The 22,004-nt window shown below is 47.8% G+C and overlaps 1 protein-coding gene across 1 annotated transcript in view; it reads left to right on the plus strand.

Moving 5' to 3' along the window:
- The window catches only part of ASTN2 (astrotactin 2), a 305,793-nt gene that overhangs the window by 263,192 nt on the left and 20,597 nt on the right, over positions 1-22,004 (plus strand). Inside the window, exon 20 of the mRNA XM_058853725.1 lies at positions 13,899-14,040. Coding sequence (XP_058709708.1) covers positions 13,899-14,040 — 142 coding nt within the window. The remainder of the gene's footprint in view (positions 1-13,898; positions 14,041-22,004) is intronic.

Consider the following 22,004-nt stretch of genomic DNA (forward strand, 5'->3'; position numbering starts at 1 on the left):
TACCCCAGCTGAAAGAGGAGATGCTGCGGGGATGTGCTGTCCCCAGACATGACACAGCAGTGTGACATTCTCCTGCTATCCAGTGGAGGGCAACAGGGGACATGCTCCCAGCTTCTCCTCCAGCCTGTTTGGGCACCCAGGGATACCCTGGACTGTCCTCTTGGACACCTCAGTCCGGTGGGATTTCAGCTCCTGAAGAGAGGTGGTTTAAACACCAGTTATGTGTCTCATGGATGAGTCCCTGGAACCTTCCAAAATTCAGCCCTGAGCAGCTCTGTCTCCACATTTGGTCCTGCTTTGAAGAGTTTGGACTGGAGACTGTGATTTTCTGGCGAGGCAGGTAGTGGGCCACCACCTTCAGCCTTTTGCTGTCAAAGGATTTGATTCTTCCTAATTTCACCTGGAAGATTCTTTTAAAGACATCCAAGAACTTCTTTTCTGTTTCTCCAGTTCCCATGTGGTTTTGCTGAGACCAGCCAGTGCATCCAGGTATTCCACCTTCTCCTCCTTTGTTTCTGTCTGGAGAAGTTCCTGCTAACAAAAGAACTATTTTATGATCATCTTTAATCTAATTTTCATTTTTAAATATTAAAATTCATTCAATTTCATTGCCATAGCCCTCAAGTTATTTTAATTTCTTTTGACTGATCCTCTGGTGCCCTAATAATGCATCACTTCATCAGTGCTAAAACCACTGCTGTATTTCCAGTGAGAAATAAGATTGATTACAGGGCTGATCATTGAGGAGCTCTGCTAGTGATGACTCAGTTCCCATCACTCTCTTCTCAGCATCGCCTGTTTTCAGCTGGCCATACTCAGTCACTTACCTGCTGTATAATGCTGCTAATTCCCATCTTTTCAAGCTTACCAAATAATTACCTGTGTCACATCACAGTGCCTCTGGATACCCAGATAAATTAGATTGTACCCTAGTTCTCCTGTCTAGGGAATGAACTGTCTCACTGAAGAAATGCATCAGGCTTATCTTACACAATTTACTAAACCTGGGGTTGCGATTTATTCTCCTTGTCTTCATCTCATTAAAAGGAAAAAAAAAAAAGAAAAAAGAAAAAAGAGAGCTGTATAATGGCATCATTTTCTCTCTCAAAGCAACACCTGTGCCTTGAATATCAGCAAGGAAGCCTGGGTTATGCAGCCTCTTTGCCCATCATGTGTCCATGGAAGCATTGACTTTCTCCAGGCATCTCATCTCCTGCTAAGCCCAGATGAAAGCCTGTGACTCTCTCAGAATTATCTGCAAACTCCCTGACACTCTTTTACTTTTCTGCTTTTCCTTCCTTCTCTTCCTCCCGGTAGCTGGAACAAGGAGAATAACAGTGGAATCACCCACATTGCTGTGGTCTGAGCAGGTTTCTCTCATATTATGTCTAAATAAATATTAATGAGAAAAATGGAATAAGAGCTCATTGACAAATTTGGCAAATCTTTGGCAAATCTTTGCCTCTGCCTTCCCTTTCCAGCCACCTGGCTCCCACAGGAAAGTTTTACCCTTTCTCAGACCAGCACGTTCAGGAAATAAACACTTGGTTTATTTTCTTGGGGAGAGGAGGAGGAGGAAAATGAAAATAGCATTATGGGGCCTGAAGCCCACCCCTCACATTTTGGGTGTCTGGAAATAACTGCTACCTTGCACTGTGGATTTTGTCCATGCATTCCAGTGATGAGCTATCACAGAAGTGGCCAGGATGGCCTTGAATGGTGCCCATGAGCCCACCTTGATGACCTGGAGTGCTTTTCCAGACCCATGGAGGAACTGTTATATCTAAAAAGCTCCTAGAATTAAGAGACTGAGTCTTCAAGCTGATCACTGCACTTGAAAAATTGAAATAGCAGCAATAGGCTGAAGGAATGAAGAGGAGGAGAAACAAGGATGTAACGGTGCCTGCTCAGTGGCAGTCACTTCTCTGGCCCAGCTGACAAGGTGGGGATTGGTCAAAGCTTGGATTCAATGATCTGGGAAGTCTTTTCCAAGCCTAGTGATTCCATGATTCTGTGATGCTTGCCTGGCACCTGGCCAAGGCTGCCTGGCATCCCAGCTCCTGCAGCTCCTCCAGCCCAGCCTCGGCTGCTCCCTGCCCTGGTGTTCACTCCAGGTGCTTGCTGGGCAGAGAGTGGGCAAAAATTGTTCCTGGGATACCCTGTGGTGGCATCCTTCAGTCTTCTGAGGATGGAGCAGTGCATCCCACTGTTCTCTTAACCAGCCTGACTAATCTTTTATTACAAAGGAGGTTGAAGGATTCTAGGATGGAAACTACTCCCCAGGTCACCAAACTCACATCTCAGCATCCCAGGCTGTTTTTAAGGCACAGCACATGCTGGGGAGATGTGACCTGCTGCTGGGAGGCTCCAGGAGTGGGACCAAGGCTGATTTATCCATGTGTGTCAGTGGCTCTGTGTATATACGTGTATGTGTATAAAAAGTGCATGTGTGTCTGTGTGTGTGTGTATTTTACTATGTTAAGCCATAAACTGTATGGGTTAGGTATGAATTAGAACCTTATAAAATGTGTTTACTCATTCTGTGTAACTCAAAGCAGGGATTAAACAGTAGGAAAAACTGACCAGGAGAATTTTCCAAGCAGAAAAAGTTTTACAGCTCTCATTGTGAAGTGCAGAGAGAGGACTTTTTTTTTTTTTTTTTCTTTTTTTATCCCTCTTTTTTTTTGTGTTTAGGTTTTTTTTCAGAGCAAGTATTTTCTGTTTGAATTTTTATGGTTATTAGATAAAAGGAGGGTGAGGGGGGCTGAAGATGAAGGGGGAATGGAGGAATAGCAGGAGAGCATTCTGGCAGGCAGAATTCCCCCCGGGCACCTGAGCCCCATATCCTCCTCTCCATCTCTTGTGTCACTGTACTTTCTATGCCAGTGGCATCCAAGAGGGCCTCCCCATGGCATGCTGTGCTCACAAATAGGTCCTGCTTTTCTCATCTCCTTGAAGGCATCTTTTATAGGGAAAACAGAGTCACATAATGCTGCCGAATTGAAAGGGAATGGGAAAGGAGCGGTGGAAGCAGAGGCAACAGGGAGATGAGGCTCTCAGTGAGTGAGCACCTCAGAAAGGGGGAGAAGAGAGAGAGGAGCAGGAAATGGGGTTGGATTGAAGTCTTACAGACTGTTTGCCCTCCTTCTCATGAAGAAAGTTTGGACAAAGCACACAGCGAATAATCTCACCATTATCAAGTGATTCATCCTAGGTCAGCTGAGTGATGTTTGATAAAGAGCACGGTGTCTTGCAACATGGAACCATCTAATTTATTATTTCCTTCTCTTCTTTGATACAACTTTGGTTCTGCACCCTCTCTTTGGTCTCTTCTACCTTGTAGCTCTTGCTGCCTTAGTGAATCATCCCTGCCTGCAGGACCGGTGATCCTTGCATAGTTAACAGAGCCTGACTCATTCTCCTCTACATGTTATTTCCACAGAAGGTTGGGTTTGGGTTGTTGGGGTTTGGGTTAGTTTTTGTTTTTTTTTTTTTTCCATTTCACTTTATGAACATTTTCCAGGGGACTGGGGAAAGGGAGAGGAAAAGAGAGACTTGAGAGGGTTCATTGTTTGGGTAATTTTCCCTACTGCTAAATGTCAACATCCTACGCTTGATGCTTCAGATATGGAGTAGCAGGGCTTCTATTTCAGGCTTTGCATGGATGGGAGAGACTCATCTTATCTCCCTAGCATGGCCCAAGTGATGTTTGGGCTCTATTTAGGGATTTGAAGAAAAGAGGGAAGTGATAACCTCACTGTATGAGCTCTGGGTTGGGTACCTGGCCCTGGCTTCCCTCATCAGCTCAGATCCTGGAACAGCCCTGGAATCCATTTACCACTTGGCTTAATCCCGCTCTGTTCATTCTGGAAATCTGTCTTTTGTCATCTGAGTGGTCAGATGTTGCACAGTTGCTGGCGATGACACGTCTCCAGCGAACCATCCTAGGGGGGTCCTGGGGGTGGGAAGTGTGCCCAGACACCTCACTTTGCCAAGGACATTTAGGAGTCAAAGGGCTGTTCCCACCACAAAGTTCCTTTGGTGAGATGGGCTCCCAGGGCACGTCATCCATTAAGATCTGACTACCAACATCTCCCTGTCCTGTGGATGCCAGGATTGATTTGCTGTGGTTTCTGGGATGACTTTAAACTGGGAGCAGAAGGTGTTGCCAGTGCCAGCATCCTGCTGTGTGCCAGTGGCAGGTGTCCTCAGTGCCTGCAGTTTGCACACTTGCAAGAAAAGATTAATAGTCCTCTGGGGATGAAAATCACTTATTAATGGAAAGAGATCTGGATTGGGCCTCTGGTTATAGCCTCAGATTTGCCTTTTCCCTGCTATATTGGAGAAGTAGTTTCTCTGCACTGCTGCTCCTTTGCCTGAGGTCTGTCCTGACGCTGCAGCCATGCGACACTGGTGTGTCACAACAGAGCTCGTGTCTTGGCTGAGGGGTGTAAACAACACTGTCAGGGGTATTCATGGCCTCTGTGGAGTCCTCACACGTCAGACACCTCATTGGCACGAGTTTGGTCCTCAAGATCACCTCAGTTTAAGAAATCAGGGTTTATATTCTGTCCTTGTGAGCAGAGGGTTTGTGCAGTGGGGTGAGAGATCCTGTCTTGCCTTGCAGTCTTAGTGGAAAAGATGGAGGGATTGCTGAGATGATGATGGGTGCTGAGGTAGACTCCTCACAAACAAGAGATTCTCAACTCTTTCCTCATTTCTTGAGCCTTCTAATGGGTGAAAAGTGTGAAGAAAAATGTTAACTCCATTACTGGAAAATCAGTGAGTGAATGATTCATGAGCTGTGCTAAGAAAGCTGCTGTGAAGCTCCTTCAGTAATTCAGGTAATTCCTTGCTCAAGAACTGGTGTCAGCTCTTGCATGTGTTAGTCCTGACCAAGTGGGTCTTTTCTAGCTTCTGAGCTGGGTCAGATAATTGCTTATTTTTTTTCAGTTTTATCTTGGTATCACCTTTGGCTTCTCCTGTTATGCCTGCTTGGATAAATGGAGGGTTATGGGAAGAGGCACAGCCAAATGAGAGGCTTTCTCCTCTGAGTCTGAGGTAACAACGTATCTACAAAAATATTTAGAACTCGCTGTGTTTGCACAAGTTTTAACCTTGGTTCTGCAAGCATGTACATTAGTTTATCTGGCACATGAGTGTAATGGAACAACTCACAGGAGTAAAGCTAAACATGTGTAAATGTTTGCAAGATATGGGTCAATAATTCTTTGGAAATCATAGCAAACCAAGCCTCTATTTTCTTACACAGTGCTGTTCTCTAGTCCGCCTCAGACAAGTGATCAAGAATATCTGTAATAATCATTATGGTGTCATTGTTCCAAGGAGCTCACAGCCAGGATGCAGAAACTCAACAAGTGTAAATTGTTATTGTTCCATTGACTTCAAGGGAGCTACAGGAGATTTTATGAGCTGAGGATCTTCCCCCCCATTCTCAAATGTCCAAAACTGCAGAGTAGAGCCAAATAAGAGGTCTGCTTCCATGCAGGTTCCTCCATGAGGACCAATTTTTTAAGTCTTGGTTGGATAGCAGCCTGCAAGTTTGGCTGCACTTGGGTTTGCTGAGTGCTTCAGAATGTGCTGGTCCAAAGTCTTATCACTAATTCATCAGCATCTCTGCACATGACCTCTATTTAGAATAAATGGGACCAAAAATTTTTAGATATTTAAAATATTTAAATAAGACTTTCTTTAAATTTGTTGCCATTACAGGTAGTGGTTTGGTCCACTTTCCAGGACCGGGCTGTGAAGTGTAAGAAGGGGGCTGGGAACAGGGTCAGGCAACAGTGGCAATATAAAAGCCCCAAAATTCCACTTTCCCAATAAGTGCAAGGAGATACGAGGTACACACCAGGAGATATGAAGAACAGACCATAAGTTTACATAAATTTTATTTGACAAATCACCTGGGATAATTATGGTGTTAACAATTAATTGCACACTGAGTTTCATTCTTGGAATTGTTGCTTTTCCTTCCTGTGGTCTGGTATTTCAATATTCATGGCCTTTCTTTAGGAAGCTTCCCAGGATTTGTCTTCAGACATAGCTCATGGTGAAATGAACCTGAACTCCTCTTCACATTTGGCCATCTGAATCCCAGCAGAAGAGGGAACCTCCCAGCCCTCTGGACTGGTGGAGCTCAGGCCCTTGGTGCAGTGTTTGCATCCAAAATTTTTGGATAGTAGCTCTTTCCCCCAGGAACTACAAGAGTGCCCTAGTGCACTTAAGGAGAGTGAGATTATGATTCAGGTTTTGTTGCCATCTCTGCAGTGTCTGACACATGGGTTTGTGCTGGAGAAGAGTGGCTCTGGGGCTGGAGCAGGGCTGGTGGGATTCCTGGTGAATGTAAGGCTCCATGAAGTCCTTGGATCTGCCTTGGGGACCACCAAGAGGTCTGGACCATTGGTCCATTGTTAAAAATCTCTAATTTAAAGGACGCTAAATATGAAAAGAAAGCAAGAATGAGGGTGGGAATGAGATCTGTGGTGATGAGAGTGAGAAGTCACTCTGTGGTGATGGACAAAATCTTCTTCCAGACAAGAAGGATCTGAGGATGAAACTTTGCTTCATGCCTGCACAGCTCCCAGTACAAATGGGTTCCCACTTTGCCTTGAAATAAAGTAACTATTTTAAAATGCTGCAGAGCCCAAGACAAACTCCAGGGAATAGAGACATTCACTTGGACTCTCCACCGTGCTAATGTGAATACGTGGCTTTGAGATTGGAGCTGGCTCATGCCTGGATGTCTCCGGGCGTAGCAGAGTCAGCTCGTGTCTGGCTGGGGCTGACCCTTAGCAACCTAGTGAACCTTGAGAAATCCTGGAGGGCTCACAGCACAGAATGAAATGCTTTAATTCTCCCACTCCTCCAGCAGCACACTGCCTTGGGAATGTGTTTTTACATGAATAAAAGCATTTTTTCTGAGGTCTTAGATATTGACTGTGAAAGACCTGTGATAAGCAGGCTGTGAAGAGCTCAGATGAAGGAGCAGGGAGCCCTATTGATGACCCTGAGAGAAGAATACTCATGATTAACCTTGTGCATCATAGAACACTGCAGCTCATGCTAATTAAGACCATTTCCCTCTTTTTGACTGGCCCTCTTGATGAGAACAGCTCATCTTTCTGTTCCACATGGTGATTCCATGCAAGTTCCAACCCTGAAGAGCACCAGCAAAGGTATTGAAGTGAATTCTGTGACACTGGAATGTAACTTTTGCTCTTAGCTCAACTAAAGCCTTGCTCCTTAAATGTAGCCATCTACACATGCTGTCTTCTATCAGCAGAAGAGCTGGTGATGGAAACCTAGAGGAGATGGAGGCCTGGAGGAAAGCTCTTCATCATTATTAATACATCTGGTAGCATACACACATAGGAATCAAATTCCTCCAAAATTTGTAGCTTCAAAAAGGTGAAGCTGCTCAGGGAACTGCGATTTGCACCTTTGTACAAGTTGGGAAGTGAAGCACAAGCTGTGCCCAAAGTTGCAGCATAATCACTGGCTTTTCTGCCTCAGCCTAGACAACCTGTGCCCAGGCAGAGGGATTCCTGATGGATGTGTCTTTGAGAAAAACCATGACAAAGAAATTATTTCTGAGGCTGCAGGGTTTTGGGGAGTGGGATTTAGGCTCCCATCTAACATGAGAGGCTGGCGTGCATGGATGCTCCCAGAATGTGGGCAGAAAATTTTTAGTAATAACTAGGCCTTTTTATTTCCTTTGTAATCTGGCAAGCCATGTAGGGAAGGAGGTTTTGACATCATTCCACCAGGATCAGTAGGGATGGTTTGCTTTTAATGATCTAGGCAGCGAGACAGACCATCTGCTGATGTAAATCGGAACAGCTCCGTCGCCTGAAGTTATGTTACACTAATTTAAATCAGCCCATCATTTCCAAGACAAACCAACCACCTTTCATTGCCTTCCCCCACTGGGTGCCAGATCCAAAGCACATTAAACCCAGGTACAACCTCATGGTGGAGGAACCACCCTGCAAACCTGTGCTCCACATCCACTCATCCAAAAACCCAGTCCGAGCCTTCTGCTCACAGCCCTCCTCTGACCTCCCCTCCTTGGAGGGAAAGCCCCAGGAGAAGAGATGGGTGAGGCAAGGACCCCAAAAAGTGACAGGCTTGGAGGGCTGAGTATGCCATTTGTTTCATTTCAGGAACCAAAACCTGGCAAGGGGAAGTGGAGTAAGGTCTCTTTTTCCATCTGCTGCGCTGGCATTGCTCTGGAGGTCACTGCTGGGGACGGAGGTCCTCGCTGGGCCCCATCTGCCTTCTCTTGGCTCCCTCATTTATGCCCACTTGGGCCTCTGACATTCTACTCTGTTTTTCTTTCCTTGAAAATGGATCGGGAATTGGGAGCCGCTGCGCAGGAACGCGCCTGTTCCCCATTACAGCTCCACCGGGGCTGTAACACGATCGTGCCTGCTCCATACCCACACAGATATTTATTTATCCATACAGCCTTTCTCCTTGTTTTCATTAAGTTAGGCAGAAAAGGTTAATCTTTCTTCTGCTAAAGCTTCAAAACCAACCAAACTAAATAAAATATGATTTCTTTCATTTCTTTTTTTAAAGGACACTCTCTCTCTCTTTTTTTTTTTTCCCCCTTAAGTACCAGAATGAGGTCACAGTCAGAGATGCCACAAGAGTAAATTGAAAACAGGTTGAAAAAAAGCAAAGGGGAGAAAGACAGGGAGAGAAAACCACAATCAGGGGAAAGCGCCTGTAACGTTGCAGGGTTGGTTTCATCCAACCCAGTAAAGAAGCTGTCAAGACAGAGACATTGGTGCCTTCCTACTTTCCCCTTTGTGCTCTTTCTAGGAATCTTGAAGGTGAATGGCAGCAGGGAGGTCTCCTCTCATCTTAATTTCCACTTTGGTTTGCAGCGCCTGGGTTTTCTCCATGCTGCTCTTGGCACTGGGACATGGGCTGAAGGTGTGGGAACGCCTGCGAGGGTCCCAGAGCTTCCTTTTGCTCCTCGAGCCTCCTGGAGGCTCCTGGCCTCCCTCTCTTGTTTAGTCTGGTTGAACTCAGCGCCGAAGCTCGCCTTGTCCTCGGTGGGATGGTTGATAGGTGATTCATCCAGCCTGCTGTCCGCAACTGCTGGGCGCTGGCACGGCCGCAGTGGAAGGACTTAGGCAGACTGAGGCTCTTGGATGCTGTGTGTGAGCAGTCTGAGCCTGCTCCCAGCCATTTTCATTCCTCAGCCCCCGTTCCTGCCCGTCTCAGCCTCCTGCCATGAGAAATGTGCTCTCTGGAGAGCGCTCTGCCAGCTCAGCCCTGCAGGCAGGCAGCTGAGATGGGGATCTCCTCCTCCTCCTCCTCCTCCAGAGGTGGAATTGAGCTCCTGGGTGGTTATCCCAGAGTGCCACCAGTGGGATGACCCCTGCCTATGCCTGCTGTGGCCAGGAGAAGTCTGCAAAGCTTCCCAGAATGGGAACCCATCTGCAAGCTCCAAGTTTGCTGTTATTTTCCTCTGTTTTAAGGAGAGCTACACCACCAGTGTCAGTGTAAAAGATGCTTAGAAAACCAAGAAGAGATTTGCCAAACACCACAGCCATGCCTGTGGATGAGGACAAGGCAGTACCACTGAGGAGAGAAGGGAAATACTGCCTGGAAGGCGCTGCCTCTTTCTGAAAGTTATAGGTAGAGAAGAGACAGATTTTTCAAAAGCTGCCTGGGAAGTGGATGATTTGGGGCAGATCAGCCCTGGGAAGGCATGGAAATGAGGGAGAAGAAAGTCTTGCAAGGTTATTAACTCCTTGACACTTAGGAGTGTCAGCATCCCATTGCTGAGCACAACTGCCCCATAATTTGTAATCAGTGAGCAGCAAGTGACATTTTTTGCTCTGTGCACGGCATTTTCCACTGTGATATTGAGCTCTGCTCTGGGTTTTTTACTACTGAGAAGTGAACACAGGTGAGGCATCCTCAGAGGAGCCAGTTATTTGTCCTTGATATCTGTAACAGCTTATTGCTTTATTTAGTGTGACATCAATTATTTATTACTATTAATGAAGGACACAGATGTCTGTCTGGTCAATAAAATATCTCCTACTCCACAGAGATGATCTACTTAGCTATCATTTACTCTGCAGAGAACCTTTGGATTCTTTCTGAAATTTAATAACACGAGCAAAGATACTTAGGCAATCTAGAAGGTTTGTGCTTCAGGGCTGCTTTGGGAGGCTGAAATCCTTCTTTATATTTGCTGGCGGGATGTGTGAGAACACAAGTCCAGATGGGAAAAAGAAGCCCCTTTGCTTTCCATCACAAGCTACTTATCCATGTAATCCCTTTTATAAAGTGATCAAACTCCTTCCTAAAAGATGGTTTAGTTATTTGCCCTTTGCAGGAGTAGACCAACCATTTATCCATGTCCAATTTAATTCCTCTTGCCATTACTGCCCATTAACCTAACTATTCCTTTTCCATTTGAGTGCCTGCCCTGTTGATGTATTTACAGTCGTGTGTCTCTATTTGGCTTTTTTTCCCAGCTTTTATTGGTAAATTTGGGCTTTTTGTTCTTTCCCTGTGAAATCTTTTCTCCTGCTTTTCCTGTGCCTTGGTCTTGAGCACAGTTGAGGATAGCTGTGCACTTAGTTCTCACGTGGCCTCATGCAGTTGGGGCAATGTTCTCCTGCTGCTACTACAGAATCACTTTTTCTTGGTAGGGCAACATTACTGATCAGCCAAATGGCCCAAGTGTCCAAATCCAGGTTGGACAGGGTTTGGAGAAACCTGGTCTAGTGGAAGGTGCCTGCCTGTGGTTAGAGGTGAGGTGAAAGGAGATGACCTTTCTTGGCCCTTCCAATCCAAACCATTGTCTGATTTATGATCACTCTCTCACCATTCCACCAAAAGCAGCTGTTGCTTTAGCTTTATTCCACTGACAAGGTCCCAGTCTAAATCTAGGGAATAACTTGTTTTCTGCTCCTAAAGAAGGTTTAAGAAATTTCATTTCAGCTGCTCTCAGAGCACTGAGGACTGAACAGTCTCTGCCTTTTCTTTTGTGAGATGAACAAATGCAGTCTCCATGTGCTCTGCTTTGCCCAAAGCATGGAATAGCAGCTCCCTGTGCTGATTGACAGCTCTGGGTAGCTGGCTTGTCCCCAAGGTGTCCCTTCCCTGTCTTTGCTCCATGGTCTGTGCAGCCTGGCACCACCAGTGATCTCACTGCTGCTTGTACAGGTACAGAAGAACTCCCAGCCTTGGGGCTGAGGTTCCAGCATCTTTGTTAGCAAAACAGCACATCTGTTTTGCTGTTTTCATTATAACCCCTTTGCTTTGCAGAGCCAACAAGAGGGGAGAGTTCCCCAGAGGTTTAGGATTGAGCAAAAAGCACCCTCTTGCTTTGTGTATTTTATTGCAAAGGTTTTGGCTCAATCCAAGTGGAGACACTGTTGGCAGACCCTGCGATCTGAATTTCCTCCCATGCAGGGGGACAGAAATGCACTCCAGTGCCTGGGCAGGTCTGATCCATGGCAAACCAGACCACTGTGGGTAGCAGCTGCTGCTGTGTGCCAGGGCAGTGCTGCCTGCCAACTTGTTCCCTCAAAACTACCCAGAAAGACCATGGAAGATGAGCTTTCAGACTTTAGTGCAGGCCCTAGAGAAAGTTAGCTGTGCAATTTTAAATGTAGAATGTTCTGTGTTGGAAAGGACCTGAAAGATCATCTCATTCCAACCACCCTGCCATGGGCCTGTCCTGCCCTTCCACTAGACCAGGTTGCTCCAAGCCCCATCCAACCTGGCCTTAATACATTCTTTGATTCAGTGGTTGCACATGACATTTTCCACCTCATTTCCAGTCTCCTGCAAGTCTGGTTCCACCCTCTCCCTGTCTCAGCCCATCCCATCTCTTGTGCTCTCTGGCACAGATGTCCTGGCTGATACTCCTACCTGGGGACTGTCCAGTCCAAATCTCCCCTTGGCCTCACCCAGCTCTCACTGCAATCTCTGCCCAGCTCTTTTCTTCCCTAGCCCTCATCAGCTGCTTAGAAGAAGGTGTGAGGTCCCACAGCATCCATCCATGGGATGATCTGTCCCCCCACAAAGCTTCTTCCTGGTCAGAAGGGAAGTTGTTTGAGGCTGGAAGAGCCTTAAAGCCTCTTGCTCTACTTCAACAGCGCATTCTGGTCCTCCTTCTTTCTTGGTGATTTTTAAGTCACGGCAGAGTCTGTTCTCAATGACTCCTGGTGACAGGGAGTTCCCCAATCCAGCCCAACATCGTAGGAAAAGGGATGGAAATGAAGATTGGAAATGAGTAATAGGGGTTTGTTTGTTTGCTTAAACCATAAACCCAGAGCTGAGGGACTTGTTGAAGGCTGGGCAGCGCTCGTGACTTCCAGGCAGGGATTTTCCTGCTGCCAACCCAAGCTGCCTGTTGAGTTATCTTGGGATTTGGGACAGACCTGAATCCAGGAGCTGGGTTCAGCTACAGAGACCGGTGACAGAGCTGCCTGAAAAAGTTTGGAAAGAACAAGTCGTGCTGGGAGCATTAAAATGAATAATTAAGGCTTGGATTCCTTCAGGGAGGAAAAGAATTTATTGCTGCTCTTTTCTCTAGCCAAGGGGGACATTTGTTACTGAGTTGTGTATTTTGAGACAAGACGCAAATGTGGTTTAGGGGGCTGGGGATGAGGGGATTTTTTTCTTCTACCTGGATAATTCAGCTTCACTGTGGGATGTTCTGGGCTGGTTATACCGCTATTCCTTAGTGTCTGTATCAAGAACCTGGACTGGTGCTTGGTTTCAGTACTGCTCAGTCACTTTTGCCTTTAGAAAAACAAAGTGCTGAGAATTCTTCTCCTCCCTCTGCTGCGATATCTTGACATTTCCACGTGCACAAGGTACCTGGCACAGCAACCTGGGCCCAGCTTGGCTTACACCAGCATAACTATCACCTCCAGCAGCCCTTGCTCCAGTCACTGGGAATAAGGCACAGCCTGGACAGCTGCTCTGTCTTATTTTCCTCCGTGGTACCTCAGGCTTTCAGTTACACCAGTGTGAAATGGGAATTAAATGCAATGAGCTCTAACCAATAGACAGGCTGCCCACTGCGAGGAGACAGGTTGCACAGCAGTGGACAGTCATGCCCAAAAACCTTAATAAATGGAGCGTTTTCAGTTTCAGCTGGGTCATGATCTAAGTGTTTAATAGGCTTTAAAAACCAGAAGACCAAAAGAAAGGTTTTTCAGTATTTTTAATTAGTGTTTTTTTTTTTCTTCGAGTGCTTATAAATAAATGTTCTTCAGCACAACTGAAGGAGCTCCAGTCAGAGCTCCAGGAGCTGGCAGAGTGCAGATGAAAGGGAATGCAAAGCTACTGGCAGTCACTGAATTAAAAAAATAAACAATAATAAAAAAAAAAAAAATCACATTGAGAGCAATTCCACCCATCACTAAAAATGTCTTTTTCACTGTTTGTCCAACATAGCAGAAACACCTTTTCTGCTGTGGCAGGTAATTTTTTGGAAAGGCCATGCCCTTAAGAGCTGGACATGCAGCAAGGGCAGGAGATCCCTGTTTTAGCCAGGCTTCCAGATCTTCTGTAGCCCAGCTGTGGATTGTGGTTCTGTCTGCAGTGTCTGCAGTGAGGCCACACGTCCCCTCCGTGCTGTGATTGCAGCTGGCCAAGCAGTGACAGCCCTGGCCCCCATTCCTGCAAAGGGTCCCTGCTACAGCTGATGGCCCAGGTGTGTTTCCTACTGCCTTTAGGTGACATTCTCCAAACAGACTCGGGACATTCTGCAGCCACAGCCAGCTCGAGTTTGTTGATTCTGTGTTCCTACAGTGATTTTTAAGTGGTCAGCAGGAATTCTACACCTGTACTGATGTTCTGGTCTCGCTCCTCTCTTTGCTCTGCAGGAGAATCCTTGAGCTTTGCGGATGATTTGCTCTCTGGCCTCGCAACCTCCTGTGTGGCAGCGGGTCGGAGCCACGGAGATGTCCCTGAAACCAGCCTCTACTCAGTCATTTTCAAGTGCCTGGAACCAGATGGTCTGTACAAGTAAGGAGAGACACGTGGGGAGCTGCTGGGAGTAAGGAGGGATCTCCAATGCTGTTTTTGAATGGTTATTGACCTCTTTGGTCAGCACAATGTTACACCAGACACAGGGAAAATGGTCAGACTCTTCCTGTTACATGAAATGGAAATGGTGAAATGGGAAACCAGTGTCTGCCAGTACAGTGCTGGAGGCACTGGGAGTCAGTGGGATAGTCCAGGATAACACTTACTTTCAGTATTCTGGGTTTCCAGGTCCATGCCTGGTGGACAGGGCTGTCTCTCATGAATGAACTGAGCTGATGTGGTCAGATTGGAGCAAGTTGCCAAGTGCCTGGTGGGATGAAATAGATGTCAAAAGTGTGACAGGTGTTTATAAGTTGCTGTTTCTCTTAGCAGGACATACTTCAGATCATAGAGATACCAAATCCTTCTGTCCACCACCCACTTACTCTGAACACTTCACTCTTCTGAGATAATTTTTGGGAGTTGAATTTTCTGTTTGAACCTTGTGGATTAGTTAGTTTCCAGAGCAAAGGGATAATGTCAAAATCTGAATTTTAACTTCTCCCTTAGTATCATTTGGACAGGGTCTGGGCTTTCCAACCTGGTTCATTAGCCAGGGCATCCTCTGTCTTGAAAGGGATGTCAGGAGTCAGATCAGTAAGAGAGGAAAAATAGAGCAAAGAGGCAAGGAGACAGAGGAGAGACAGAGTAAGCAAGAGAGAAACACCCAGGGCTTAATGTCAGAGCGACTGCAATAATTAAAACACATTTTGTAGTGAGTAATGAAACTTTTTATGGGACCACAAAAGCATTTAAAGTGAGAGCTGGCAAATAGTCTGTCAGCGAGAACTTTTTAAGACCTTGATTAATACTTTCCCTCCACCGCCTCCCAGTTAAGTATGTTGACAGCCTCCAAAGCCTTTATTGCACATCCCTGGAGCAGGGCTGTCTCCAGGAGTGGGCTCCAAGAGATACCTCTTGCCATTTAATGATATCAGATATTTTCTTGTTAAATATCTATAATGCATAAATATAATTATTTATATCTCTGGGAGCTGGGCTTCTCTGAAAAGCCAGGGAGAGGCTGGAGCAACCGCAGAGCTTGCTAACAACCCAACGCCCATAAAACTGGCCTGTTGTGAGCTCTCAGCTCCTGCCTGCCAGGGGCACTGGGAGAGGGAAGAGCCACTGGTTTTGATGGAGGCTGCTGCCGTGGTGAGCACATGGAGCTGGGAGCCAGCAGGTCTGGCTCTTGGGCAGCCTGGGCTGCCAAGTCATCTTCCCCATCTGCCAGGCAGGGGTAATTGCACTCACCCGTCGCTTTAGGGGCTCTGTGATCTAATTTCTGGTGTCTGCAAAGGGCTGGGAGAGCCTTGGGTGGAAGGCAGAGGGATTTGTCCAGGGTTTTGTCATCCCTGTGGTCAAAGCCAGGCTTCTGCTTCCCTGCCCCAAGGCACATTGCCGTGGAGGTGGTCAGCAGGGCTGGCAATGCCCTGTGTCCTGGGGCTGGCTCCTGCTCTGTGGGTGCCCCTGGGCAAGGGACAGCAGCTTTTGTGGGGAGCCACAGCTGCAGGCAGCCAGCAGACAGCAGTGCCCCGGCACCAGGGAGCTCTGGAACTTGTCCTGTGTGGGGACAGGCCCCAGGGTGACACACAGTTCTGGCTCTGTCACACAGCTAGTGCTCACAGAGGTGCTCACAGTGCACATGGACGGGCACATGTTTGTTTGGGCACCTCTGGGGCACAGACCCACATTCCTGGGCATCCAAAAAAATGACATATGGGCACACCACAGCACCCCCTCCTCGCTGGCTGCTGCTGCCTGCTCCAGCATGGGCTGGCAACCCCCTGCTCCACACTGGCATGAGCTGCCATGGGTCCTGTCTGCCCAACACACACCCACCTTCTCCAGCCTGGGCCCTGCCCAGCGTGTTTTCTGAGCATTCTCAGATGTACAGGCACCCCCATGAAATATCCCTCTGCTCAGATGTCCACACAGTTGCAACACAGCGTGAGGAAAGCCAGAGCAGTGAAATGTGAGGCTAACGCTGCTCTGCGCCCGCACAGACAGAACAACAACACAAACACGGGCACGGGGTCATTTCTTAAATTGAATTTCTTCTGCTTGTTTCATTTGTTTCTGTGGAAAAATAGCTATCTATAATAGCTCTGGGCTGGGTATAATCCTGATTATAGCCACTCGCAGGGCCCTGTGCTGTTTTCTAGGCTGGAGGTAAGCACACGGTCTGTAATATCAGAGCTCTTAAAAAACAAATTATTTGCTTCTGTGGTAGTCTGAGGGTATCACATAACCTTAGCAAGGGGACTGGGAGATCTTGGAAGTCTCTTCTGCCCTGTAAATGTGTTAAAAATTCTGTCCCTTTTCTTCTGTAGTACCTACAGCAATTACCCTCTGCTGTGGACCATTCATTTGGAGTACGACCAGCCTGAGATCAAAGCTGGGCTGGAGTATGAAAACAAACCTAAAAAATGTTCAACAAGCAAACAAATAAACAAAGTCTGATTGATTCCTTTGCTTTTGAGACTTCTGTAATTCCCAAACATAAATGAACAAAAGGAGAACTAATTTCTTTGTCCTTTGCAGTCTCAGTCTGATGAAAATATGTTGCCTCTCAGCCCTTTTCTTCCCCTTGCCTTTAACACATTGGGGTTAAGATGCCAGTCCCTGCATAGAGGGTTTTCCAGGGAAAGCAGATCATGTCAACAAAGACACATGTTCCAAAAGCTCGTGTACACGTGTGGACAGCCCTGCCAGTCTGCCACACACGGGTGCCCAGCCATGGAGATCCATGCTGCTTTCATGGACTGTACTCCCATGGACCCACACAAGGATACTGAGGATGGTCCTTGAAGACTTTTGAGTTTTGTTGAGGTTCTTAAAAAGCAGAAATTTTATATTCTTGTGAAATGGAGAAGAGATTTCTCCCCCTGCCCGAGGTCAGCTCGACCAGAGCTGTCTGTCAAGCTTCCTCCCAGGTGGATCTGGAAGAGGATGAGGTGAGGAGGGCAGAGGGAGAGATGTTTGATGTGTTTATGAAGTGCTCACCTTGCATGGAGCAGCCAGCCTGGACAGCAGCCAGTGCCACTCAGATGGATGGTTTGGGAGCCTTGGGAGCACCAGACTTTGACAGGCAGCTTGTGATGAACCAAAACCAAAACAACAACGAGGAGAAAGGGCTCTGGATTGTCTCAGAGATCAAACTCAGCTTGGAGGACTGAGCATCCCACAAACCCATCCAATCTCTTCACTGAGGAGGCAGGAGCTTCCCCTGGGCACCCCACAGCCTCCCTGAGCCTTCAGCCCAGCTCATCCATCTCAGCTCTCACCCCGTTGCTCAGGGAGTGCCTGGGGATGCCTCATGGCTGAGCTGTACCTGCTTGGCTACCAGAAGGCAGCCTTGCCAGCCCAGCACGCTCCCTTCAGGTTCCTGGGGAGACACCAAGTATCCCCCAGCCAAAGAGGGAAATTCTGGAAATGGAAATGAAAGCCCCCTCCAGCTCCTCAATGGAGCTGCAGTACAAACACACCAACCTCTTCCCCGCGCCACAGATACTATAATTATAGATTAGATTAAATCCCAGTGTTTCACTTTATTTACATTCCTGACCTAGCCTATTCATTTCCAGTGTTTGTGCCAAGAATCAGCACAAAATTTACTGGAAATAATATGGAAGTCATCAGGATTCCTTCCAGAGCCTTTCCTTGGAGTGTGCTTATATGCCGTGAAGAAGTCTTGACTTTACATTCCCTTTGCTGGCTCAGATGGGGTTTCCCCAGGGTGATCATGAACCAGTCCAAAGGCTCTGGGAGAGCACGTTTCAGGGGTGTTGGAAAGGTGGAAACCTCTTCCTAGGGGTTGAAGATTCAGGGCTGCTGTTGGAGGGAAGGGGATTTAGTCAGAGTTCAGAATGACAACACGAGGCTCTCATCTGCAGCCAGGACCCACCACCATGTCCTGCCCAGGCAGTGTCACTCTCTGTAGGGTCTGCAGGCTCAGCTTGGGATAACATGGAACATCCCTTTTTTTTTTGGTCAGCTCAAGGAAAAAGGCAGAGGTGTGGAGCAGGGAGAACCCATCCGAGCATGGAGAGGCAGCGGCTGCAGTCCCACAGGCTGAATGTGCTGGAGGAGCTGGCCCGGAGCAAGGCTGATTAATGCAGAGTGACCTCTGCCGTGTGCAGAGCTGGGATAAAAAGTGGAATGGAAAAGCCTTGGTGCTCAAGAGTGTGTTAATGCTGGCAGCAGTCCCCTGCTCCTTATATGATGCTAATTGTTGTTGTTGGTCTTTGGTCAGGAAGACAAGTGAATGAGCACTGGAGCAATCAGAGACAGATCCCAAATAGCTCAGTGGCATGGGTTAAAACACATCTGTTACAGCCCTTGGCCGGGTCCCCTGTGTGCACAGGAGCTGTGCTGCTTCACTGAATCCACCTCTCCCATTCCACGCGCTCTCCAGCTTCCCAAAGCCAAGCAGAGCATGGCTGTAGTTTCTCCTCAGGCATTCCTGGCTTGCGGAAGCTCAAACAAGGCGAGTCAGGAGCTGGACAAGTGTTTGCTAAATCCTAGGCCTGTAGTCCAAATGCAGGCTCATTCTTTCTCAGCATTTTGGGGTTGTGGCAGAGCCAGGCTGCCCAAATGCTGGCTCAGGTGTGTGGTTGTTTTTGCTGAAGTGAGTCCAGCACGGAACCCTCTGGGCTCACCTGGGCCGTGTGTGGCTCACAGGGGGATTGGCCCCATGAAAGATGGTCTGTACAGGGAGGTCAGGGCTCAGCAGAAGGGTGTCATCTCTCTGCACTGATTTTCATGAAGTCCCATTTATGGAGGTGGGTTGGGGTCCTGCTGAGGTTCCAGCATGAGGAGGATACATGTCTAAAAACCACAGAGACATTCATGTTTTTTCCACGGCCTGTCAAATCTGGGGGCTCTTCCCAACTTCACCACTTACTTTGCTGAGTGATTTAAGGACATAATTTTGTCTCACTTCCATTATCACCTGCTTACCTGTCTCCTTTAAAAACTCAGGTTTTAATCTCTCTTGTGCTGTCTTTGTGTCCAGCCTGGCCTGGATGGCTCTGACCAAGGCTTCCAGGTGCTGCTGCACTGTTGCTACCTTGACTATTTGCCATCACCCTTCTAAAAGTTGTGTTTGTACCTGAATCTTCCTTCTGATCTGTCTCTGCCACCAGCACTTAACCACCTGGGACAGATCTGGAGTCAGGAAATGCCTTTCTCTGACCTCAGTAGAACCTTCTTCTTTAGTATCTGCCAAGTTTATGGGTATCTCACACCTTTTTGCTGAAAGACCATGTTTTCCTTCCCAAATTCCCATATAAGCTTCTTCTGATACCTCATGCCACAGAGAGCAACAGAACAGCTTTTGCTGCCTTCCATGGTTGTCTCCTCTCTGCCCCTTTCTCAGGACAATCAGATTGAAACAACATTATTGGTTTTGTCCCTAAAAACTGCCAGCACCTAAATCCCAAACCTGCCTGGGTCCAGACCCATTCACATTGTCCCTCTGGAGGTGGCTGGAGGAAGGCTGGCAGTGATGTAGTGAGGAAAAGGAAGGAGAAGAGGAGGCATGGAGGGTTTTTTTTTGTGGGATATTGCAGCTGGGGGAGTGTGCCAGCATAGGATTCTTCCTGGGAAATGGCAATGGGGTGGAGAAGAAGATTTTGGCCTCTTTGCCTGCTGGTAGACAAATGGATCATTACAATTCCACCTTTTTCCCATCAGCAATCCTGTATCACCAACCCCTTTTAGTCACAGACTTGGAGAGAGTTCTTATTCCTGACTGTGTAGAAACCTAATGCTGCTACACGTCCAAGTCTTATCTCATGGGCTAATGGGAGAGGGAGTGCAAGAGCTGTGATATAAATATCAACACGGGCGTTGCTGGCTTTGATTTGCTCTAAGCCAGCCAAACCTGCATTGTGCTACTGCCTTGGAGCAGTTTGTTTTGTTCATCAGGTCTCCATGGTGCACAGCACCCTCGTCCTGAAGGCTGGAAAGCTGAAGGCCATGTTGGTTTGATTCTTACAGCACGCTTTGAACACATTCCCCTTCCAGGACACAAGCAACAAAGGACACACCCTGCTTTTTTTTATCTTGTAGAGAAGAAGGGAGTGAGGAGAAAGACAATGTTGGCCATGTCCTAGCAAAGGAAACTGGAAGGAAGAGGTGTGACATGCCTGTAGCTCATCAGTGATCTAGAGCTGAGCAGCCCGTTGCTCCTGCTCACCTCACACACACACACTTGCTTCCTTCACCAGGAATGAGATAAATTTGATTATACAGCAATATGGTTTCTGTTATGAGAAGGGGAAAAAAAAATACCCTGGCTTTCACTAAAAACCCTTGGAGCCAAAGCTTATGTCATGATGTAAAAGTTTCTAAAAAAAAAAAGGTCTGTGGGATGCTGATTGTTCAAGGAGTGCTGGATGGAGGGGTCAGTGGGGTTCTGTTTTCACTGGATGAAGTTTGGTGTGGAGGCACTGCCCTGACAGGATGGGTGTAAAGGGAGCTCAAAGCTGGGTCACAGGGATGTGTTTGTCCAAACACCTGGGCAGTGAGCTGGGCTTGGGCACATCTTGCCACAGCTCTGAGATCTCATACCCCTGGATCAGGGTCTGTTGCTTGTCTTCCATCTTTTCTCCTCTTGATTTCTACCAGGGAAGATTTCTGCAGCAGCAGTCTGAGCAAGGTCTGGAGTGTGCAAGTTTTCTCCTTCCCTCCGAGCATCTCTCACTGCCCTGCAGTTACAGGAGTGGCCTCAGCTCCTAATCTCATTGCACAACCCCAAACAGGGCCCTGCCACAGGGCTGGGATACTTTCATGTTTTCCTTCCCTCTGGTTTGCATCATTGCAACATCCCAGTCTTCCAGCCTTCCTGGGGAGGGTCTGTGGGGATGTGTCCTGCATACAGGAGGCTTTGCACACCCCGGTTTCTCACATGGGGCAGAGGATGCTGGGGAGGGCTGGTTGGTCTCCAGGAGACCCACCCCAGACTGCTGAGGGAGCCTCTCAGACAAAGCAACTGAAACCAAAATACTCCTTCAGTGTTTTGACACATCACTGCTGATGTAAGGGGAAGGATTTCAAGCCATTTCAGCTGCCACAAATTGTACTCTTGGCCCTACATGGCTTTCTTTGCCCCTTGTGTCCCTCCCCTCTGCGTCTGGGGTCTTTATTATGTTGGTGGATGTCTTGTGGTGTCGCATCCCCATGGGTGTTGTCCTCCTGAGGGCACAGAGGTGGATGGATGAGGACCAGGGTGCATTTCTGTCCATGTTCTTTATAACTTTGCACCTGGGGCTGGGGCATCTCGTTTTGCTGAGGTCTCACAGCAGGTACCTCATAGCCCCATAAACACACCCATCACCCCATAACCCTCACTGCATAGCCCACAGGTACAATCGTGGCCAGATCCTGATATAAGCATCCTCTGGGTGTGTGGGTGAATTTGGAGGTGTTTGGTGGAGCAGTGTGGGATCATGCAGCTGCTTAGACCCACACTGGCAGGTGAAGCAAACTGATAAACTCTGGGCTTTCCACGTTTCTGCAGCCAAGAGCAGGCAGGGAACAGGATGTCCCGAACCCTGCTGAAGCCCAGCAAGGTTCTGCACCTGGAGTCCCCCATGGCAGAGCCCCTTGCACCTCCCTCCCCAGGCAGCAGCTTGCAGTGACCCCTCTGGCTTTTCCACTTCCTATCCAAACCCTCACTGCTCCAGCAGAGCCACCCCACAGCATGAAGCTCACCCCACAGAATGAAGCCCATGGAATGAAGCCCATGGAATGAAGCCCACCCCACAGAATGAAGCCCATGGAATGAAGCCCACCCCACAGCATTGAGGCCACCTACATCACCCCACACACAGCTCCCGAGCTCTTCCAGGCCACCTCCAGCTCTCGGCTCTGTCCCTGCCTCGTACCTGCTGCCCTGC

The sequence above is a fragment of the Poecile atricapillus genome, chromosome 20 (genome assembly GCF_030490865.1).
Source record: "Poecile atricapillus isolate bPoeAtr1 chromosome 20, bPoeAtr1.hap1, whole genome shotgun sequence".
Classification (NCBI taxonomy): domain Eukaryota; kingdom Metazoa; phylum Chordata; class Aves; order Passeriformes; family Paridae; genus Poecile; species Poecile atricapillus.